Source organism: Panulirus ornatus, chromosome 18 (genome assembly GCF_036320965.1).
Source record: "Panulirus ornatus isolate Po-2019 chromosome 18, ASM3632096v1, whole genome shotgun sequence".
Lineage (NCBI taxonomy): Eukaryota > Metazoa > Arthropoda > Malacostraca > Decapoda > Palinuridae > Panulirus > Panulirus ornatus.
In genome coordinates, this window is record NC_092241.1 from 51,981,987 (window position 1) to 52,006,400 (window position 24,414).

The 24,414-nt window shown below is 39.8% G+C and overlaps 1 protein-coding gene across 2 annotated transcripts in view; it reads right to left on the reverse strand.

Annotated features, from left to right (window-relative positions):
• LOC139755091 (non-lysosomal glucosylceramidase) overlaps positions 1-24,414 on the reverse strand; it is a 135,126-nt gene that overhangs the window by 99,704 nt on the left and 11,008 nt on the right. Inside the window, exons 2-4 of one of the 2 annotated variants that reach the window (XM_071673206.1) lie at positions 22,921-23,009; positions 14,339-14,519; positions 5,121-5,283 (exon numbers count right to left, since the gene is read on the reverse strand). In XM_071673206.1, the coding sequence (XP_071529307.1) occupies positions 5,121-5,283; positions 14,339-14,519; positions 22,921-23,009 (433 nt within the window). The remainder of the gene's footprint in view (positions 1-5,120; positions 5,284-14,338; positions 14,520-22,920; positions 23,010-24,414) is intronic. The other variant, XM_071673207.1, reaches the window with a different exon arrangement.

The window sequence follows — 24,414 nt, forward strand, 5'->3', positions numbered from 1 at the left end:
GATCTTCAATTAATCCTTATTGTTTTATATTTGAGTTATTTTCAAGATTTATATCATGACTTATGGGGAAGTGAGGCAATGCTCAGTTGCTGATTTTATTCTAATGTACTCCCAGTGTCAATGATGTCATTCAACCTCTGAGGCATGGCAACCAGCTCCTTAATTGGGGTACATCATGCCAGGCTTCTAAGGCCTTCCATGCCAACATTAACCTAGTGATGAGTTCCTCCCAGCTATGGCAGTTGTTGTTGGGGTAATTTTGGTGAATCTGATTACCAAGGCTGCCCAAATGTTTTCTACTGGGTTCAGTTTTGGGGATTTAGGAGAATATAGCACCACTGTAATTTCAGAATGTTGCAGGAACCAATTTTCAGCAATCCACGATATGTGGACATGGTTGTTGTGTTGAACTAAGTAGAAGGGCATTCCTTCAGGTAAAAACATTGCTCTCATAGATGGTAGAGGCACCTCATCTAAAACAATGACATACACTCTCCTGAAAATTGACCAGATCTGATATCTACCAGCTATCGAACAAACACTTATTCTGCCACATCTGATAGTCCCCATGATATGATCAACAGATTTAAATGAAAAAAGATTACGAAAATCATTCCTTGAAATGGCATTAACTTGCACAGTAAAACCTGGGAGTGAGATAGGGAGGGATAAAAGTTGTGAACTACTTTACCTTGTATCATTTTGCCACCAAACTTGAATTATCTTTCCTTGTCTATGCCAAACATCTTCACATCAAAGAAAATTGTATTTCACTAAAAGTGTCCTGGTTTGTCCAAATATTCTAGAGCATACTCCATTCACTTTTCTATTTGCCTTTCATTCAACTGGGATTTCCTTGCTGGTACATGGCTATGAAAGTCATTGGTATGCAGCTTTATCAGATGGTTTGGAGCATGCAACAAATTCCCTGCTGGTTCCTGATGTTGGTGGCTGTTGTAAAAGGAACAATTGTGATTGCAGCTACAATCTTGCAATCTTGCTCACATCTTGTGCAGGGAGGGCAGCCACTCTGAGGTTGATTGTGGATAGTGCTGAATCCATAAGGCTACAATGTGCTTCGATACACCAATGTGTTGTGACACATCATTGCTTTGGACTTAATTCTAAACTAATGACTGATGTGCATGTTGCTAAGAAAGTTTCCATGTTGTGATGACACTATCCCGATAGAAAATAACAAGGACAATTTCAATTATCATATCAGCATTTCAAAGGAAAAAGTATCACTTGAGAACAATGACAAACAACATTTTGACCTTCAATTCATCACCTAAGTGTCTATGTTTTCTTATCAAGCATGTCGAATGTGTATGTTAAATCTGATTCATTATTCACTACTGAGTTGGATCGTGTGTGTTTCCAATCATAGCAATCTAATTCCTCTTTGGCATTAGCGTTCCAGACTGTGATGCACTTACGGGCTGCCCAGGGTAGAGCGCATAGGTTCGAGTCCTGGTTGCAGCAGTTGGCTGAAAGTCAACCCAGCTTTTCATCCATCCTTAAGTGTTGGTAGATAAAATGGGTACCTGGCTCAATTTCTAAAAGATGAAACAGAAGGAGTCAAGCAGTGAGTGCTCATCCTTTTCAAAGGTTCAGACTGGGGTGCCTGAATGTGTAAGAAACGTGGATGTTCTGAATCTGGGTGAAAAGAAGCTCAAAGGTAAAGGAGAAGAACGTTTGGAAACATCCTGGGAGTAAAGTCAGGGAATAGTAAGAGGACAAGAGCTAAGGAAGGAGTAGCACTATTCCTGAAGCAGGAGTTGTGGGGGTGTGAGAAAGAGTGTAAGAAAATAAATTTTAGACTGATGTGCATACAACTTAAAGTGGATAGTGAGAGATGGGTAATTATTGGTGCTTATGTACCTGGTCATAAGAAGGATCATGAGAGACAAGTGTTTTGGGAACAGCTGAGTGCGTGCGTCAGCAGTTTTGGTGCACAAGACTGGGTATTAGTGATGGGTAATCTGATTGTGAAGGGGAGTAGTGGGGCAGTTGAGGGTATAATTGATGTACACCAGGTATTCAGTGTTGTGAATAGAAATGTTGAAAAGCTTGTGGATTTGTATGCTGAAAAAACACTGGTGACTGAAAATACTGGGTTTAAAAAGAAAGATATACACAAGTATTGGGGAAGAGCAGTGTGGTTTCAGAAGTGGTAGAGGATGTGTGGATCAGGTGTTTGCTTTGAAGAATGTATGTGAGAAATACTTAGAAAAGCAAATGGATTTGTATGTAGCATTTATGGATCTGGAGAAGGCATATGATAGAGTTGATAGAGATGCTCTGTGGAAGGTATTAAGAATATATGGTGTGGGAGGCAAGTTGTTAGAAGCAGTGAAAAGTTTTTATCGAGGATGTAAGGCATGTGTACGTGTAGGAAGAGAGGAAAGTGATTGGTTCTCAGTGAATGTAGGTTTGCGGCAGTGGTGTGTGATGTCTCCATGGTTGTTTAATTTGTTTATGGATGGGGTTGTTAGGGAGGTGAATGCAAGAGTTTTGGAAAGAGGGGCAAGTATGAAGTCTGTTGGGGATGAGAGAGCTTGGGAAGTGAGTCAGTTGTTGTTCGCTGATGATACAGCGCTGGTGGCTGATTCATGTGAGAAACTGCAGAAGCTGGTGACTGAGTTTGGTAAAGTGTGTGAAAGAAGAAAGTTAAGAGTAAATGTGAATAAGAGCAAGGTTATTAGGTACAGTAGGGTTGAGGGTCAAGTCAATTGGGAGGTGAGTTTGAATGGAGAAAAACTGGAGGAAGTGAAGTGTTTTAGATATCTGGGAGTGGATCTGGCAGCGGATGGAACCATGGAAGCGGAAGTGGATCACAGGGTGGGGGAGGGGGCGAAAATTCTGGGAGCCTTGAAGAATGTGTGGAAGTCGAGAACATTATCTCGGAAAGCAAAAATGGGTATGTTTGAAGGAATAGTGGTTCCAACAATGTTGTATGGTTGCGAGGCGTGGGCTATGGATAGAGTTGTGCGCAGGAGGATGGATGTGCTAGAAATGAGATGTTTGAGGACAATGTGTGGTGTGAGGTGGTTTGATCGAGTAAGTAACGTAAGGGTAAGAGAGATGTGTGGAAATAAAAAGAGCGTGGTTGAGAGAGCAGAAGAGGGTGTTTTGAAATGGTTTGGGCACATGGAGAGAATGACTGAGGAAAGATTGACCAAGAGGATATATGTGTCGGAGGTGGAGGGAACGAGGAGAAGAGGGAGACCAAATTGGAGGTGGAAAGATGGAGTGAAAAAGATTTTGTGTGATCGGGGCCTGAACATGCAGGAGGGTGAAAGGAGGGCAAGGAATAGAGTGAATTGGAGCGATGTGGTATACCGGGGTTAACGTGCTGTCAGTGGATTGAATCAAGGCATGTGAAGCGTCTGGGGTAAACCATGGAAAGCTGTGTAGGTATGTATATTTGCGTGTGTGGACGTATGTATATTCATGTGTATGGGGGTGGGTTGGGCCATTTCTTTCGTCTGTTTCCTTGCGCTACCTCGCGAACGCGGGAGACAGCGACAAAGCAAAAAAAAAAAAAAAAAAAATACACAAGTATATGTATGTGAGTAGGAGAGATGGTCAGAGAGCAATATCAGATTACATATTACTGATAGGGGCAGCTGGTGGGATGTCTGATCACTATCTTGTGGAGGCGAGGGTAAAGATTTGGAGAGATTTTCAAAAAATAGAATGTTGGGGAGAAGAGAGTTGTGAGAATAAGTGACCTTGGAAAGGAGACATGTGTGAAGAAATACCAGGAGAGATTGAATGTAGAATGGCAAAAGGTGAAAGCAAATGAAGTGGGGGAATGGGTGAGGAATGGGAAGCAGTGATGGCATGTGCAAGAGAAGCATGTGGCATAAGAAAGGTGGGAGGTGGGCAGATTAGAAAGGGTATTGAATGGTGGGATAAAGAAATGATGCTGCTAGTGAAAGAGAAAAGAGAGGCATTTGGACAGTACTTACAAGGAAGGAGTGCAAATTACTGGGATGTATAACAAAAAGTGGCTGGAGGTCAAAAGGAAGGTGCAAGGATTGAAATAGAGGGCAAATGAGAGTTGGGGTGAGAGAATATCATTACCCTTTAGGGAAAATAGAATATATTTTAGGAGATAAATAATGTACAACAGACAAGGGAACAAATGAGAATGTCGAAGAAGGGGGCAAGGTGGGAAGTGATATCGTTAATGAGATGGCCTTGATTAGGGCTTCAGCAGCCCAAGCTGTCTCGGCTAACATTACAAAAAAGCAGAATAAGGAAAGGATATCTATTCAAGTGATAAACATAAAAAGTAAATTTTGGAATCACATCTATGCATTTCAGGTATCAGATGCCTGTTCTGCTTAAAGTATATTACTTATTTCACAATATTAAAAGTTTTGTTCATAATTCATAAAATTCCTTATATGGGTTAACATACACAGACATATACATATATACACATGTACATATTCATACTTGCTTACCTTCATCCATTCGTGTCACTAACTCACCCCCATAGGAAAATAACATTGCTAACCCCACTTTCGCAAAGTAATGCCAGGAAAACAGGCAAAAATGGCCACATTAATTCTCAGTCAGCACAAACCAAACTGAAGCAGCAGATTAGTTGAGTTCATTTCAAAATGTATCTGACCCTGAGTGGAGCTGATTTTTTGCTGATTGCACAGTATTTGAAAAAGTTTAGGAATTAGGTTTCTTGCTCTACAAAAAAAATTGTCTGTAAAAAATCTTAATGTATGATATGGATGAAAATCTCATCATCGGTGTGATGTATGCAGTATAAAAGGTCAGATGATGACCACAAATGAGACTCCTCTGCTGAGGGTAGATTCTAAAAAAAAGTGGTATCTAGAGAAGATTATAGATGTCATATTGCTATACAGTGTGATGTCTAAGATACTTCATATAGTATGTGAAAACAATAATGAATAAATCATCTACAGTAGATGCAGTAAGGTACTTAAAGTCATAAAGATATGGTTAAATGGAGGTGCCTGGTAAATGATCAGTTCACCAAGAAATGCAGAACGTTAATTTGATGAAAAAAGTGGGAAAACCAGAAACCAACAATAAAGTGATAAGCATATATGGCATCTATTGCTGACCTTATAATTGTGAGGTATAACAGGTGAAATCTGCCGGCATATCAATCTGATACCCTGTTCTTTAATATTATAGACTGTCCATGACCGGGGATAAAGACCACAGTAGAGGCCATCTGCACCACTGAAGCCCCAGTCCCATGACCGTAGACCCTTTTTGGATTTACTGAAAGAATATAAAAAGGCATCAAGTTAAGCAGTTCCCTAGATGATTGTACTGAAGAAAAACCATCCAGGTTAAGTAATGTGTGCTTAGTCTCACTTAGAATGAAAACTGCCAAAACATATTTCCTGCATGTGTTTGAATTCCTCAATCAACTTGCTCCTATAGAGGAAATAGTTTTACCATCTACCATCTGCTTAGGCAGGGTAATGCCAGATATGAATATATGCCAATTAAAGGAGCATTTTCCCTAAATATTTTACCCCAATTTAATGGAGTGGATCAGGGAGAAACAGCCTCCATGTAAACAGCCTTGACAACCAAGGAGACACAACAAATACATAATTCAGACCTAACTTCACCTGGAAGCACTTACCCTCTTCCCTTCATACTTACATATATATCTTACTATCTCAGTAAAACTTGCTTCATGCGTCTAGAAATTTTCCATTTATCCTAAATATTCATAGCACTTTTCAAAAGGACTCCCTGTCAACCCTGTCATGCACTTTTCATGTCCATAAATATGGCATGCAATTCATTCTTTCTCCAAGTATTTCTGATACAATTTCCTCTAAACAAGCACCTGATCCACACACCCTTTATCTGTAAGTCCAGTGAAATAACTAATTCATTTATTTCTAATGCTTCATATTATTCTCCAATTTCCTTTTAATCTGATACATTACATTTTTTCTCATCATATAGGTCACCCAACAGTTTACAAATTAATTTTCAAAAGGGTTGCCTCTTGTCTCCACGTACAGAAAGCCTAACACAAGACTCAATGATGGTTGTAATGGTTGTGAGGAAAACTGAATTTTTTCTAATGTCTTTCTAGTGATGAAAAAGCACTCTTTAGACTACTAACTGTACAATAAGTCAGCCAAACAGAGGCAGGATGAATTAACACATGTATATAACAACAAATTAACTGACATGGACAGCTATCTAAGTGTTATGCACCACTTCCCTAACTATCTTCCATTCTACTTCAACTTCCCTTGTTTCATGTACTCTATATCCATGTTATTCTCCAATCAATTGCTTTTGGAATCTCAGTACACAGGCCTCTTTTCCAGTCCTGCTCACTTTAATACATTCACACAAACATCATTTCCTCTTTTAAAAATCCACCACAAATTCTCACGCTGACCTCCATCTTCCACCTCTAATAGCACGTTCACATCCAACAACATCTCTTTCCCACTCCTGTCAGTTAGCACATAGGATGATAATGCCTAAGGCCCCCAACCTCATCCATCCAAGTCATACACCTTTCTCTAAATTAATAATTCCTGATCCCCATTCCTCTTTCAGCATATAACTACAAACATTATCATTGTGTGCAACACTACCCTCTCTCACATTCCGATTCCTAGCGATAAGATTTAATTCCCTGCATTAGAACTGCCAAAGGATTCATTCAGGTCTCCCAAAAATCAATCCTTTCTACTTCAATCCTCTCAATACAAATTGCATAACCACTAACAATCACAAATCCCTCATAGTCTACATACTTCTATTCTAACCCATATCTTTCTTGAGGTCACGACTCCACTCTTCAACACAGTCCTATAGCTCATTCTTCACTGGATGTGCTATCTCTTCTATTGCTCTTGTCATCTCACTTACCTTGGACTTTAACTCCAGAGCATTCCCAACAGATTCTGCCCTCTCCCCCTTCATGTCACTAAAAGCTAGAACATCCAGAACATCAAGTATAGCACCTACTGCATCTATCTTTTCTATCCTGGTTACAGTGACACACATTCACACATTCCAGCCTGATCCAGTGATGACAAAGCCAAGCCTTTTTTGGTAATTTCTTCTGTTCCTGTCTGAATCAACCTTCTTAAAACCAAGAAATTGTCATTTTTTTGTATTATTATACTTCATGTATGAATATATTGATATGTATATGCATGAACATGTGCGTATATGGTCATTTGAATATATATGTGTATATAAGTGGATGAGCCATTCTTTTGTGTTTCCTTGCACTACCTTGCTAAATGCGGGAGACAGCGATTAAGTACAATAAATAATAATAAAATACTTAATCACTGTTTCCCATGTCAGTGAGGTAGTGCCAGGAAACAGACGAAGAATGGTCCATCCACTCACATACACATATATACACATAAACACCCATACATGCACATATATATAAATATACATATACACATATACATACATATACATACACATACACAAACATAGACACATGCGCATACTCAAACTTTCTTGCCTTTATCCATTCCCGGCTCCACCCCGCCCCACAGGAAACAGCATCACTATCCCCTCCTTAAGCAAGGTAGCACCAGGAAAACAGACAAAAAATGCCACATTCATTCACACTCAGTCTCTAGTTATCATGCGTAATGCATTGAAACCACAGTTCTCTATCCACATCCAGGCCCCACAGACCTTTCATTGGTTTACCCCAGATATTTCATATGCCCCAGTTCAGTCCTTGACAGTTCGTCGACCTGCAGTATACTACATCGTTCCAATTCATTCTATTCCTTGCATTCCGCTCACCCTCCTGTATGTTCAGGCCCAAATCACTCAAAATCTTTTTCACTCCATCCTTCTACCTCCAATTTGGTCTCCCACTTCCCTTTGTTCCCTCCACTTCTGACACACATATATCCTCTTTGTCAATTTTTCTTCACTCATTCTCTCCATGTGTCCAAACCATTTCAACACACCCTCTTCTGCTCTCTCAACCATACTCTTTTTACTTCCACATATCTCTCTTACCTTTCATTACTTAATCAAACCACCTCACACCACATATTGTCCTCAAACATTTCATTCCCAACACATCCACCCTCCTCCGTACAACCCTATCTATAGTTCATGCCTCGCAACCATATAACATGGTTGGAACTACTATTCATTCAAATGTACCCATCTTTGCTCTCCGAGATAACGTTCTCTCCTTCCACACATGCTTCAATGCTCCCAGAACCTTCATCACCTCCCCCACCCTGTGACTCACATCCGCTTCCATGGTTCTATCTGCTGCTAAGTCCACTCCCAAACATATAAAACACTCTACTTTCTCCAATTTTTCTCCATTCAAACTTACATCCCAATTAACTTGCCCCTTAACCCTACTGAACCTAATAACCTTGCTCTTACTCACATTTATTCTCAACTTTCTCCTTTCACACAATTTTCCAAACTCAGTTGCCAGCTTCTGCAATTTCTCACTCGAATCAGCCACTAGAGTTGTATCATCGGCAAACAACAACTGACTCATTTCCCAAGCCCTCTCATCCCCAACAGACTGCATACTTGCCCCTCTCTCCAAAACTCTTGCATCTACCTCCCTAACCACCCCATCCATAAACAAATTAAAGAACCATAGGGACATCCCACACCCCTGCTGCAGACTGACATTCACTGGGAATCAATCACTCTCCTCTCTTCCTACTCGTGAACATGCCTTACATCCCTGGTAAAAACTTTTCACTGTTTCTAGCAACTTACCTCCCACACCATATACTCTGAAGACCTTCTGCAAAGCATCCCTATCAACCCTATCATATGCCTTCTCCAGATCCATAAATGCTACATACAAATCCATTTGTTTTTCTACTTATTTCTCACATACAATCTTCAAAGCAAACACTTGATCCACACATCCTATACCACTTCTGAAACCACACTACTCCTCCCCAATCTGATGCTCTGGACATACCTTCACCCTCTCAGTCAATACTCTCCCATATAATTTCCCAGGAACACTCAACAAACTTATGCCTCTGTAGTTTGAACACTCACCTTTATCCCCTTTGCCTTTGTACAATGGCACTATGCATGCATTTCACCAACCCTCAGCCACTTCTCCATGGTCCATATATACAGTGAATATCCTTACCAATCAATCAACAACACAGTCACCCCCCCTTTTTTAATAGATTCTGCTGCAATATCATCCAAACCCACTGCCTTGCCAGATTTCATCTTCCATAAAGTTTTAACTACCTCTTTTCTCTTAACCAAACCATTCTTTCTGAAATAAATTAATAAAAACTTTCACTTGCTTAATTTCATCTTACTTTCCTCTCCCTGTTCCATTCGACCAGATGACCTAGATGTCTTGTAACAAGTGATTGCAGGCACCTTTGCTGGTTTCAATTTTGGAGAGCAAGAGGAAATGGAAGGGATATCCAATCCTCTAGGTAGAACAGCTACCCTACCACCCATTGGTTTACAAAACAAAAATCACAAACACTTAATAGCTTTAACCCCATTAACAGGTCATTTTCAAAGACCACATTCTTGATGCCAGCAACTGAACCAAATATACTACTTGACTTCAATAAGTTAAACAATATTCAATAATGCAGAGAAAATTCATGACAAAACATAAGCAAACAAAGCACATTGGCAGTCTCCTCTTAGGAGAATAGTGAAGGAAACTATCTGTATGCAAGCAAATATCAGACTAGCATTCAGTTTCATGAATAAGATATTCAGTATACTGTTCATATTACTTTTCTATAAATAATGTGACCATTCCTTCTGGGAACTCCCATCAAGGGGGTGGCCACCGCAAAAGTCCCCATTTATCAATGTATTTGCATACCTCCCTAAAATACACCATTCCATGCATTCTTCCACCATTTCTCTCCCTCCAGTACTCTTCCACTCTATATCCCCATGTCACAGATGGTCTTCCTCTCACACCTACCCCGTGAATCATACTATCATATAGTCTCCTTTTAAACTCCATATCTTGCTTTCTTTCTACACGTACAAACCACTTCAAAGTATTACATTTCATTCCCTTTGCATTCCCTGCCATACAAAATCTCTCATACACAGCTCATATCTTTCTTCATTCCATCTACTCATACCACATGCAAGGAAGTACTTTTATAGTATAGTATACAACTAGTGGATGAATGGAATAAAATGACCGAAGACATGGTTAATGCAGACAGCTTACACAAATTTATATTTCAGAAGTCACATGATAGAGAATGCTCAATAGATGTGACCCTAACAAGTGTAAAACTCCATCCCTGTACAGCAAAAGTAGGTAATCATGAATAGGTAATCAAAATATGCTCCTAATAAATTCTGTCAATTACAGCATGAGAGCCAGGTAGGTCATAGTTGGTACGCAGTCAACGACCGGGGAGGTATATTACCAGTACTACCTGCCTGGGTATCAGGAGGGTCAGTGATAGTTACACAGACAGCCAGCACTTTAGTGGTTGTCAAGTTGCACTCCTCTGACCCAAGTAGCCGCCTTTCCTTTCGGTCTCACCTACATGTAGACTGTTGGCACAAATATACAATTTTCTCCTTGTTACATATAACGCTTGACAACACTTAACTCATACAGCTCATTCTTTGTAACTCTAGATTTTCCTGCAATGAGCACTCTCCACTAGCGCTGCCTTTTCGCAAAATGATAGGAGCAGTAGACAGAAGTAGTAGGTAGGAACATTTAGGCAAGAGCATTAGGTAGGTGCATTAGGTAGACAGATCAGATAAAAGTAGTCAGTAGGAACATTTGGTAGGAGCCTACGCAAACACTGCACTAGAGTTGCCATCTGCCAGTAGCCTGTTGAGGGAGAAGCACAAATGGCTAAGAAGCAGCACTGAAGTTCGCTTGTTCTGGAGACTCTATTGCCATGGACACCCCCTTGTGGGAGTTCCAGTTAGAACAAGCATCAAATACAGATAGATAGATAATCATTTATCACCAAACCCTCATGCTTTCTTCTTTCTGAACAAGACATTAACTCTAACAATTTCAAATAAGAGACTAGACCAAAATTAGAGACCCAAGAAACCAGCCAAAAGTAGATTATGATATGATGATAATATGCTTTAATATCAAAGAAGAGGGAAGTCTAAGAAATGTGATCCAGTAAACACACATAATGAGCCTTCAGGAGTTTTAATAACAATAATTTTCCAAATGGATAAAAAACTATTAAAAACAATTATCTTGTAAATTATATGAGGCAGATTTAAGGCATCAAACCAAAGTCCTTTTCAGTATTATCCAGTAAATAATGCAATCAACCCCAAAGTAATCACCTTTGTTTAACACTTCTATATGGATGACATGGATTGTCCAGAATTGCTTACAATGGAGCACATAGGAAGCATTATGTGCCACGAGCTCAATGTATTCACTAAAAATCTATTTTGGGTTTATAAGCATTAATAAGAAGTCTAATTTTTATCTATAGGCATATATTATGATTTTGAAAAATGCTAACCTTTTTCACATTATCTGGCCACATCACACAATTCAAGTCAGCAAGGGCATCCTCCTCGTACTTCATATCCATAATTTTTTTTGCTCACACACATCTCATGGCCTCATGCAATGAACATATGAATGAGAGTAAATACTGGAATTACTACTCATTTGATATGATGGCGAGCATGATTTATATAAATGGATAAGAAGAAATATTCTATACTGTTTTACCAAAATGTATGAAAATAGTACTCAGCAGTGCATAAATGCTTACAATATAATCTACGATGAAGTCTTTGGTCTTGCATTGTTTCTTTTCATATTTGTTTGAGAATGAAGGCTCTGATATTATATACACTAAAGAGTAAATTTTGAATCAGCATCATCATTAAAAAGTGAGTTTGCTTACCATTACACCACAAATATTATTTAGACAGGTAATAAACACAATTTGCATTAAAGATAGTGGTATAAGATTTACTATATCTTATATATGATATTATAAGGCAATAATTTATGAACTGATACATGCAAGAAAAAATTTTCGACAAAAAAGAATCAATATTTATTTATTTATTTTGCTTTGTCGCTGTCTCCCGCGTTTGCGAGGTAGCGCAAGGAAACAGATGAAAGAAATGGCCCAACCCACCCCCATACACAATGTATATACATACACGTCCACACACGCAAATATACATACCTATACATCTCAATGTACACATATATATACACACACAGACATATACATATATACCCATGCACACAATTCACACTGTCTGCCTTTATTCATTCCCATCGTCACCTCGCCACACATGGAATACCATCCCCCTCCCCACTCATGTGTGTGAGGTAGCACTAGGAAAAGACAACAAAGGCCCCATTCGTTCACACTCAGTCTCTAGCTGTCATGCAATAATGCCCGAAACCACAGCTCCCTTTCCACATCCAGGCCCCACACAACTTTCCATGGTTTACCCCAGACGCCTTACATGCCCTGATTCAATCCACTGACAGCACGTCAACCCCAGTATACCACATCGATCCAATTCACTCTATTCCTTGCCCTCCTTTCACCCTCCTGCATGTTCAGGCCCCGATCACACAAAATCTTTTTCACTCCATCTTTCCACCTCCAATTTGGTCTCCCACTTCTCCTCGTTCCCTCCACCTCCGACACATATATCCTCTTGGTCAATCTTTCCTCACTCATTCTCTCCATGTGCCCAAACCATTTCAAAACACCCTCTTCTGCTCTCTCAACCACGCTCTTTTTATTTCCACACATCTCTCTTACCCTCACATTACTTACTCGATCAAACCACCTCACACCACATATTGTCCTCAAACATCTCATTTCCAGCACATCCACCCTCCTGCGAACAACTCTATCCATAGACCACGCCTCGCAACCATACAACATTGTTGGAACCACTATTCCTTCAAACATACCCATTTTTGCTTTCCGAGATAATGTTCTCGACTTCCACACATTCTTCAAGGCTCCCAGGATTTTCGCCCCCTCCCCCACCATATGATTCACTTACGCTAACATGGTTCCATCCGCTGCCAGATCCACTCCCAGATATCTAAAACACTTCACTTCCTCCAGTTTTTCTCCATTCAAACTCACCTCCCAATTGACTTGACCCTCAACCCTACTGTACCTAATAACCTTGCTCTTATTCACATTTACTCTTAACTTTCTTCTTTCACACACTTTACCAAACTCAGTCACCAGCTTCTGCAGTTTCTCACATGAATCAGCCACCAGCGCTGTATCATCAGCGAACAACAACTGACTCACTTACCAAGCTCTCTCATCCAAAACAGACTTCATACTTGCCCCTCTTTCCAAAACTCTTGCATTCACCTCCCTAACAACCCCATCCATAAACAAATTAAACAACCATGGAGACATCACACACCCCTGCCGCAAACATACATTCACTGAGAACCAATTACTTTCCTCTCTTCCTACACGTAAACATGCCTTACATCCTCGATAAAAACTTTACAGTGATTCTAACAACTTGCCTCCCACACCATATATTCTTAATACCTTCCACAGAGCATCTCTATCAACTCTATCATATGCCTTCTCCAGATCCATAAATGCTACATACAAATCCATTTGCTTTTCTAAGTATTTCTCACATACATTCTTCAAAGCAAACACCTGATCCACACATCCTCTACCACTTCTGAAACCACACTGCTCTTCCCCAATCTGATGCTCTGTACATGCCTTCACCCTCTCAATCAATACCCTCCCATATAATTTACCAGGAATACTCAACAAACTTATACCTCTGTAATTTGAGCACTCACTCTTATCCCCTTATCGCGTGTCGTAGAAAAAAGAATCAAATATCTAAAATCATCATAACATTTATTACCTGCTAGCTGCAGCATGCATCTGACAAGTTCAACATAATAGCATTGCTGATACTGTACACAAATTACTGTCTGTCATATAGAGTGGTGTACAGCAATCATTTGCAAACAAATGCATGTGAAAGAAACCATGTATGACCAAAAAAACATCAATGATCTATGATCACAATTAACATTTACACATGACTCACTGCTAGATGTATGGGCCTCATTCACCACTGGCAGGACTCACCCCAAATGTACAAAAGTGTAAATAGCAACAGAGTTGTTAGTACAGTATAACGCTAATCTGAAAAGAAGAATGGTAGCCATTTCCTTCATTTGAACACTCATAAAATATACCCATACATAGTAAAATCATTTGTGATGTACTGATGATAACCAAGATATCTCAGTTGAAGGAACAACTCTTCTATTCATTACCTGTGTGTTGATAATACTTTCTGGTAAAGAGTGTTCCCCTTAGGGTCTCTGATTGTCACAATGAATTGATTTGCCATGACTGTTTGGTATTCGTATATCCCTGGAACCATCTGGTATCGACAAAATTCTCCACGAAAACCACGACCAATTGTACCAGAGCCGATGCCACCCAGGGGAACACCTAAAAGACAATAAACCAATTAATACCTGTTGTCAGTTTCATCATTGATATTTTTTTTTTTTTCCCCCGCGTTTGCGAGGTAGCGCAAGGAAACAGACGAAAGAAATGGCCCAACCCACCCCCATACACATGCATATACATACGTCCACACACGCAAATATACACACCTACACAGCTTTCCATGGTTTACCCCAGACGCTTCACATGCCTTGATTCAATCCACTGACAGCACGTCAACCCCGGTATACCACATCGCTCCAATTCACTCTATTCCTTGCCCTCCTTTCACCCTCCTGCATGTTCAGGCCCCGATCACACAAAATCTTTTTCACTCCATCTTTCCACCTCCAATTTGGTCTCCCTCTTCTCCTCGTTCCCTCCACCTCCGACACATATATCCTCTTGGTCAATCTTTCCTCACTCATTCTCTCCACGTGACCAAACCATTTCAAAACACCCTCTTCTGCTCTCTCAACCACGCTCTTTTTATTTCCACACATCTCTCTTACCCTTACGTTACTTGCTCGATCAAACCACCTCACACCACACATTGTCCTCAAACATCTCATTTCCAGCACATCCATCCTCCTGCGCACAACTCTATCCATAGTCCACGCCTCGCAACCATACAACATTGTTGGAACCACTATTCCTTCAAACATACCCATTTTTGCTTTCCGAGATAATGTTTTCGACTTCCACACATTCTTCAAGGCTCCCAGAATTTTCGCCCCCTCCCCCACCCTATGATCCACTTCTGCTTCCATGGTTCCATCCGCTGCCAGATCCACTCCCAGATATCTAAAACACTTCACTTCCTCCAGTTTTTCTCCATTCAAACTCACCTCCCAATTGACTTGACCCTCAACCCTACTGTACCTAATAACCTTGCTTTTATTCACATTTACTCTTAACTTTCTTCTTTCACACACTTTACCAAACTCAGTCACCAGCTTCTGCAGTTTCTCACATGAATCAGCCACCAGCGCTGTATCATCAGCGAACAACAACTGACTCACTTCCCAAGCTCTCTCATCCCCAACAGACTTCATACTTGCCCCTCTTTCCAAAACTCTTGCATTCACCTCCCTAACAACCCCATCCATAAACAAATTAAACAACCATGGAGACATGTGCGTGTGTGTGTGTATGTGTGTGTATGTGTATATATATATGTATATTATCCCTGGGGATAGGGGTGAAAGAATACTTCCCACGCATTCCTCGTGTGTCGTAGAAAGCGACTAGAGGGGACGGGAGCGGGGGGCCAGAAATCCTCCCCTCCTTGTATTTTTTTAACTTTCTAAAATGGGAAACAGAAGAAGGAGTCACGCGGGGAGTGCTCATCCTCCTCGAAGGCTCAGATTGGGGTGCCTAAATGTGTGTGGATGTAACCAAGATGTGAAAAAAGGAGAGATAGGTAGTATGTTTGAGGAAAGGAACCTGGATGTTTTGGCTCTGAGTGAAACGAAGCTCAAGGGTAAAGGGGAGGAGTGGTTTGGGAATGTCTTGGGAGTAAAGTCAGGGGTTAGTGAGAGGACAAGAGCAAGGGAAGGAGTAGCAGTACTCCTGAACCAGGAGTTGTGGAAGTATGTGATAGAATGTAAGAAAGTAAATTCTCGATTAATATGGGTAAAACTGAAAGTTGATGGAGAGAGATGGGTGATTATTGGTGCATATGCACCAGGGCATGAGAAGAAAGATCATGAGAGGCAAGTGTTTTGGGAGCAGCTGAATGAGTGTGTTAGTGGTTTTGATGCACGAGACTGGGTTATAGTGTTGGGTGATTTGAATGCAAAGGTGAGTAATGTGGCAGTTGAGGGAATAATTGGTATACATGGGGTGTTCAGTGTTGTAAATGGAAATGGTGAAGAGCTTGTAGATTTATGTGCTGGAAAAGGACTGATGATTGGGAATACCTGGTTTAAAAAGCGAGATATACATAAGTATACTTATGTAAGTAGGAGAGATGGCCAGAGAGCGTTATTGGATTACGTGTTAATTGACAGGCGCACGAAAGAGAGACTTTTGGATGTTAATGTGCTGAGAGGTGCAACTGGAGGGATGTCTGATCATTATCTTGTGGAGGCTAAGGTGAAGATTTGTATGGGTTTTCAGAAAAGAAGAGTGAATGTTGGGGTGAAGAGGGTGGTGAGAGTAAGTGAGCTAGGGAAGGAGACCTGTGTGAGGAAGTACCAGGAGAGACTGAGTACAGAATGGAAAAAGGTGAGAACAATGGAAGTAAGGGGAGTGGGGGAGGAATGGGATGTATTTAGGGAATCAGTGATGGATTGCGCAAAAGATGCTTGTGGCATGAGAAGAGTGGGAGGTGGGTTGATTAGAAAGGGTAGTGAGTGGTGGGATGAAGAAGTAAGAGTATTAGTGAAAGAGAAGAGAGAGGCATTTGGACAATTTTTGCAGGGAAAAAATGCAATTGAGTGGGAGACGTATAAAAGAAAGAGACAGGAGGTCAAGAGAAAGGTGCAAGAGGTGAAAAAAAGGGCAAATGAGAGTTGGGGTGAGAGAGTATCGTTAAATTTTAGGGAGAATAAAAAGATGTTCTGGAAGGAGGTAAATAAAGTGCGTAAGACAAGGGAGCAAATGGGAACTTCAGTGAAGGGCGCAAATGGGGAGGTGATAACAAGTAGTGGTGATGTGAGAAGGAGATGGAGTGAGTATTTTGAAGGTTTGTTGAATGTGTTTGATGATAGAGTGGCAGATATAGGGTGTTTTGGTTGAGGTGGTGTGCAAAGTGCGAGGGTTAGGGAAAATGATTTGGTAAACAGAGAAGAGGTAGTAAAAGCTTTGCGGAAGATGAAAGCCGGCAAGGCAGCAGGTTTGGATGGTATTGCAGTGGAATTTATTATAAAAGGGGGTGACTGTATTGTTGACTGGTTGGTAAGGTTATTTAATGTATGTATGACTCATGGTGAGGTGCCTGAGGATTGGCGGAATGCGTGCATAGTGCCATTGTACAAAGGCAAAGGGGATAAGAGTGAGTGCTCAAATTACAGAGGTATAAGTTTGTTGAGTATTCCTGGCAAATTATATGGGAGGGTATTGATTGAGAGGGTGAAGGCATGTACAGAGCATCAGATTGGGGAAGAGCAGTGTGGTTTCAGAAGTGGTAGAGGATGTGTGGATCAGGTGTTTGCTTTGAAGAATGTATGTGAGAAATACTTAGAAAAGCAAATGGATTTGTATGTAGCATTTATGGATCTGGAGAAGGCATATGATAGAGTTGATAGAGATGCTCTGTGGAAGGTATTAAGAATATATGGTGTGGGAGGCAAGTTGTTAGAAGCAGTGAAAAGTTTTTATCGAGGATGTAAGGCATGTGTACGTCCAGGAAGAGAGGAAAGTGATTGGTTCTCAGTGAATGTAGGTTTGCGGCAGGGGTGTGTGATGTCATCATTGATACAAGATTAAAAATAACATATCAAGGAACCATGAGGCCTGGGATCTGATCTGGTGCAAAACACAAAACATTAACATAAACCCATGTACAATCAATAAGTTTCAAACACTGGTTAGTAGACATACATATAATTTCTGGTTTCAAGCTAAATGCAGAGAGTTTGAAGTAAAGAAGTTTGTCTTCTCAATGACTTTTTGTAGTTCAGTAAAGTATGCTATAAGTAAACAATTCTTAAAATATTAGCATCCTATCTGTATACTATGCTCTGAAATATTTGTTAAATTCTGGGAAATCTTTTTTTTTGCACTCTTTCCTTATACTTAACTGCCTCTCCTGCCTTAGCGAGGCAGTACCAGGAATATGTGAACAACAGCTTCCTTTACACACATCTATTCTTTAGTTTTAATGCATTATGTAACAAAACCAGAGCACAAAGAGAACATCTGAAATAAATTGGAAGGTGGTGAAGAAGTCAGCAGAAAGGTACAAAAAACAGTGTACTTTTAAAGATGAGGATGAGTTATTGCTACTTTTGTCTACAGATGACAACCATCTTCTCATTCACTGGAAGATACCCTTCCCTGTACCTCAGTAACACAGGGCATACAGTAAGGACATTTCATGCTCATCTCCCAAAAAGCTTCTAAAGGATGTTGAAGCTTCATAACCTGGATGCTCAGCTCATTATGTGCTTCAGTGGTTGTTGATGGCTGAGACGACTCAGCATGAGAAACTAGACAGAGGAGGAAGAAACAAATTCAAATGAATTGCTGCACATACTCTGCTTACATTTCAGAATCATGAGACAGGACAGGATGTAAATTTTGATGCCAATTTGTCAGGGGAAATAGATTTCATAAAGAAGTACAACATCCTCCAGTCCTTACAAATGTACCATTCTAGGCAAACAAGAGATTCACATCACAAATCCAGAACCAATTAAGAGTGGGCCTTAACACTATTGAACCCTCATCATTTCCATAGTATCAGCTGTGGTTATTGTAAAGAAAGATGGTAGTAGTAATAGATTTTGCAGTAATTTCAGGAAGATGATTTCAGTAGCAGTGCATGATGATCAACTAATTCGAAATCAAGATGACATTCTTGCAAATTTAGTCAAGGACAGATATTTCACCAAATCAGATTTGACAGTATCAAGAGCAGAGATAAAACTTTAATTCCTCTGTTACTCCTGATGGCCTGGATCATTTCTATACAATTCCTTTCAGTCTGATTTATGCTATGGCAAGTTTTAGTTGCATAATGTGTAATTTGTTAGAGGAAGGAAGGCATGGTTAATTTCACTGTTGACATGCTAATTTAATCTTGCAGATGGAAAGAGCATGTGGCATCCTTAGCAGCCCAGTCAAGTAAGTATATCACTGGCTGTGAAAAAGTGGAATTCCTGGGATATAATATTGGACAGGGTCAGCTGAAACTACTCCATGACTTGCATAGAGCCACTGCAGTGGCTCCTGCACCTAGACATAGAAAACAGCTAAAAAGATTAGTGGATTATCATAATTTTGAAGACAATTTTACCATAAGTGCAGCACTAATAACTGACAAAATTTGTATGGAAGAGTTAAACTTCATCAAAAGGGAGCATGCTTATGATACAGCATTTTGTACACTTAAAGCTAGATTAATGCAAGCACCAATTGCAAGACTGTACAATATATCTCTCAAACATAGAGATATAATGTGCCCAGCAACAAACAGAAGGCTTAAATAACAATGTTTTAAATCTGAAAGAAACAAAGCAAGGAAATACAGAATCAATGAAACAAGAGTAATTCCTGGAAACATACCAAAATGATTTCAAAGATATATGACTGCCCAGCCAAGAAGTTGGGGTGATTATTCAGTAAAATACCTGAAGAACTATGATATATATATATATATATATATACATGGAGCAAATTACAGAAAATTCAAAAGAAGATTGGATGCATAAATAAAAAACGATAACCGATGAACTGAGAACAGACAAGTATACCACATTAATAGTGGCTGAAGAAAAAAAGCATAATACAACAAACAAAACAAATAAATAATGGAGATAGCAGAAACAATTAAAAGAAAAATAATTTTCCCACACAACAATTAAAGCAATGAGCAGTGCACACTTGCACTGGCATCACGGTAAAATCTCATCATTAGTACTCATGGGTAGTTAAGTAGGTATTCACACTACAGGGTGATGCTTCTGACAATGGAATAAGAGATATCTGTTGCATGAACATGAAGGTGTGAGGTTTCCAGTCAAAGAGGAAAGTAGAAAGTTACTATAGAGGAGAAAAGGATATCCAGCAATAAAGATACAATGCTTGGCAGTAGTACGGGTGACTCAGAAATGAGATACATCTTATTGGGAAGGAAATTCTCACAAAAACCAATCAAAGACCACTTGCTTATATTGAAATATCAATGGTGCCTAATGGTCAAATCTTGATGGTCCCTCACCTTTAGCCTTACCATTTCAGGAATAAAGTGTTCAAATGTAGAAAAATGTGGGTGCACATTATCTGAGTCGGTAGACAAACTAAAGTGAGAATGTGGGTAATTCATATCAAGTACAATATGAATTATTTCTCTTACTGCTATTTGTGGTGAGTTAAGTTGTCTAGAGAGAGTATAAAGAATCATATCTTCAAAGAGGCAGTGAAACATCACAACTCAAAAAAGATAAGTTAGAATTAATTAATATCTTTAAGTAGGTGAAATGTCATGAGGTAACTATTTTCTCATACATCCTTGTGCCAGTACACAAGTGCTACTATCATAAGAATGAGATGTAATAAAAGAAAGATGAAGTAAAACTCAAAAGTATATTATCATTTTCAACATGCACTAGGAAATTCAAACTACCAAGTTAGAAGTTTTGAAGACCACTGCAAGGAAGTCGAGGGTAGGAAGGTGCTTGGCTACAGTGGAACATGTGGAAGACACATGACAGATTGATGAGTGAAGGGAAGAAACACAGTAGAGACAGAGGTTGACAGAAAACACATCACACAAAAAGCTTATGCAGTAGGTCATCCAAGGCTCCATGCATAAGGATGTTAGTGGTTCCTTGCATCTTTCTTGCTGCTGTACTACACATAACATGCAGGCAACATGTAAATGTGGATGAACATGCGAGTGGTTACAGCACCTGGAGTCATGAGAACTATGCCTACATGCTGGACAATCTTACTGCCAATAATTGTGAGTTGTTTAATGATTGTGGTGGTTGTCTACATATTTTGTACTATAACACATAAGAGAGAAGAGTCAGTGAGGGCTATGAAAAAATCTTTTGTTCAGTACATGAGATGCATTACTGTAAGTGTTAAAATAGTTTCCAATCAATGTATCACTCGTGGTGACTTAAAAGTATTAGGACAGGTTGTGTTTATTTTGTCTGATAACCCAAGAAAAGTTAAGTTTGTAATGTTAGATATCACAGAGTACAGGAAAACTTGTATACCAAAGAGAGGTTATGGGATGATCTTTATTTCAGCCAAAGAGGTCTATGAAGATAATGCATGGAGACCAGGTGTTTTCTACTAAGCAGCTAGTATAAGGAGACCTGGCACTCTCCCACAGATGTTTATGTATCAGGAGACACATGGAAAAGGGTCATCTGAAGACTGTGTGAAGTCTTCAGAGGATGGCTGGGAGCTCAGAAAGGAATCCTGAACGGATGTCATCTGGTAGGAACAATCAATAATATGAGACAATGAAGTCACAAGTCAGTTTCATTTAACAATTAACCTCAGTTATTTTGAACTTCTAAAACCCATGAACTTTGCAAAAAGACTCATTTCTGTATAGGCTTAAAGTAAAGCATTTCCAATTCTTCTTTATTTTCTTGTTTGTTCTTACTGGATGTAAGCAACTTGTTATTATATAAATATTTGTTGTTTATAGTTTGTATGCATTATCTCTTCACATTCTGTACATGGGGAACTGGATGGTCACCCTAGGAAATTCAGTCTTGGGCATGACAGAATTTCTCTTTTATGTTAAAGGCTCCAGTTATGTACAAAAATCTTCATCAAGGCCAGGCCTTTACTGAAATTTGAAAAGGGCTAATGAGAAAGAGAAATAAGAAAAGTGAAAAAACATTTTAAGAATTTCAGAGGAAATGTAAACTGTCTTTTAAAAAGGGCCAATTCACTGTAGTCAAGAAAGATATGATGTAAAGAGTTCCAAAGCTTTAAGGTGTAAGGAAGGAAGTGGACTTCAAAACAGTCCACCTGAGGTGCTAACGGCCAAAAAGTAATCATGAGGTGCTGCAGCATGATGACAAATATGTGATTTAGCTAATGGTGGGGCAAAATCATTTAGCTCTTAGGAACAAAAATCAAAGTAATACCTACAGATGAGGGAAAGGGACACAATACTGTGAAATAAGGGTAGTGGGTCCAGTTGTGAGGTTGACTAAGGAGAGTTGATAGTTTGAACTATTTTAGATTTAATTCTCTCTAGTAAGTATGTAGAGCTAGAGCCTCTCCATATGTAAAAGGAGTTCTCCATACAAGGATGGATGAAAAAGGCTTGTACGAAGACTAAGGGAATGATGACACAGTTGAGTGGAAATTGTTAAATGGTCAAAGGGTGGACGAGCTGGATCAAGATGTAGTCCGCTATTGCTGAATAGGTGAATGAGATGCATTTATGTCAACAAAAGGCATGTTTCTGACCTCCAGACCCCCTTGAAATTATCTTATGGCTCATGGGATGAACTAACTTTGGAGAGATACATCAAAAACACAGAATAATGGAATCTTTTACATATTGCCTGAGGGTACTTTTAAAATACCATACTTTGAGAGAAAGAGTACCTCCCTAGAAATACTTGTGATAAGATTTTGACACAGCAGGGCTAGCATAGAGTCCTCAATGCTTGAAAAAAATTCTATGATAAAAATTTTGATCTTACATGACTAATAAAAATTCATTTCTAAGAATTCACAAATCAAAGTCTCAACTCACCATACATTTGCTTCCCGTGCAACATTGTTATGCAATCAATCCATGGCTTCCGTCCTTTCACTCTTGTGTACACATACCACACTAGATACCTGAGGATGAGTACCAACATCAGCTCAACATGGGAAATTTGTCTAAAAGAAAAAAAGACTCACACACATTTTGTATATACATATACACACACACACATAGCTGGGAATGAGTGAAAATTATCAGGGAAGAAGAAAAGAAGGATGTGAAATTCTGCTATCGCCAAGAGTATAGGAGGGTATTACAGAACCATACATATATTTTTTTTTTTTCGCTGTCTCCCGCATTTGCGAGGTAGCGCCAGGAAACAGACGAAAGAAATGGCCCAACCCACCCCCATACACATGTATATACATACGTCCACACACGCAAATATACATACCTACACAGCTTTCCAGGGTTTACCCCAGACGCTTCACATGCCCTGATTCAATCCACTGACAGCACGTCAACCCCGGTATACCACATCGATCCAATTCACTCTATTCCTTGCCCTCCTTTCACCCTCCTGCATGTTCAGGCCCCGATCACACAAAATCTTTTTCACTCCATCTTTCCACCTCCAATTTGGTCTTCCACTTCTTGCTCCCTCCACCTCCGACACATATATCCTCTTGGTCAATCTTTCCTCACTCATTCTCTCCATGTGCCCAAACCATTTCAAAACACCCTCTTCTGCTCTCTCAACCACGCTCTTTTTATTTCCACACATCTCTCTTACCCTTACGTTACTTACTCGATCAAACCACTTCACACCACACATTGTCCTCAAACATCTCATTTCCAGCACATCCATCCTCCTGTGCACAACTCTATCCATAGCCCACGCCTCGCAACCATACAACATTGTTGGAACGACTATTCCTTCAAACATACCCATTTTTGCTTTCCGAGATAATGTTCTCGACTTCCACACATTCTTCAAGGCTCCCAGGATTTTCGCCCCCTCCCCCACCCTATGATCCACTTCCGCTTCCATGGTTCCATCCGCTGCCAGATCCACTCCCAGATATCTAAAACACTTTACTTTCTCCAGTTTTTCTCCATTCAAACTTACTTCCCAATATATATATATATATATATATATATTTTTTTCTTTTTTCAAACTATTCGCCATTTCCCGCGTTAGCGAGGTAGCGTTAAGAACAGAAGACTGGGCCATTGAGGGAATATCCTCACCTGGCTCCCTTCTCTGTTCCTTCTTTTGGAAAATTAAAAAAAATTGAGAGGGGAGGATTTCCAGCCCCCCGCTCCCTCCCCTTTTAGTCGCCTTCTACGACACGCAGGGAATACGTGGGAAGTATTCTTTCTCCCCTATCCCCAGGGATATTTATATATATATATATATATATATATATATATATATATATATATATATATATATATATTTTTTTTTTTGCTTTGTCGCTGTCTCCCGCGTTTGCGAGGTAGCGCAAGGAAACAGACGAAAGAAATGGCCCAACCCAC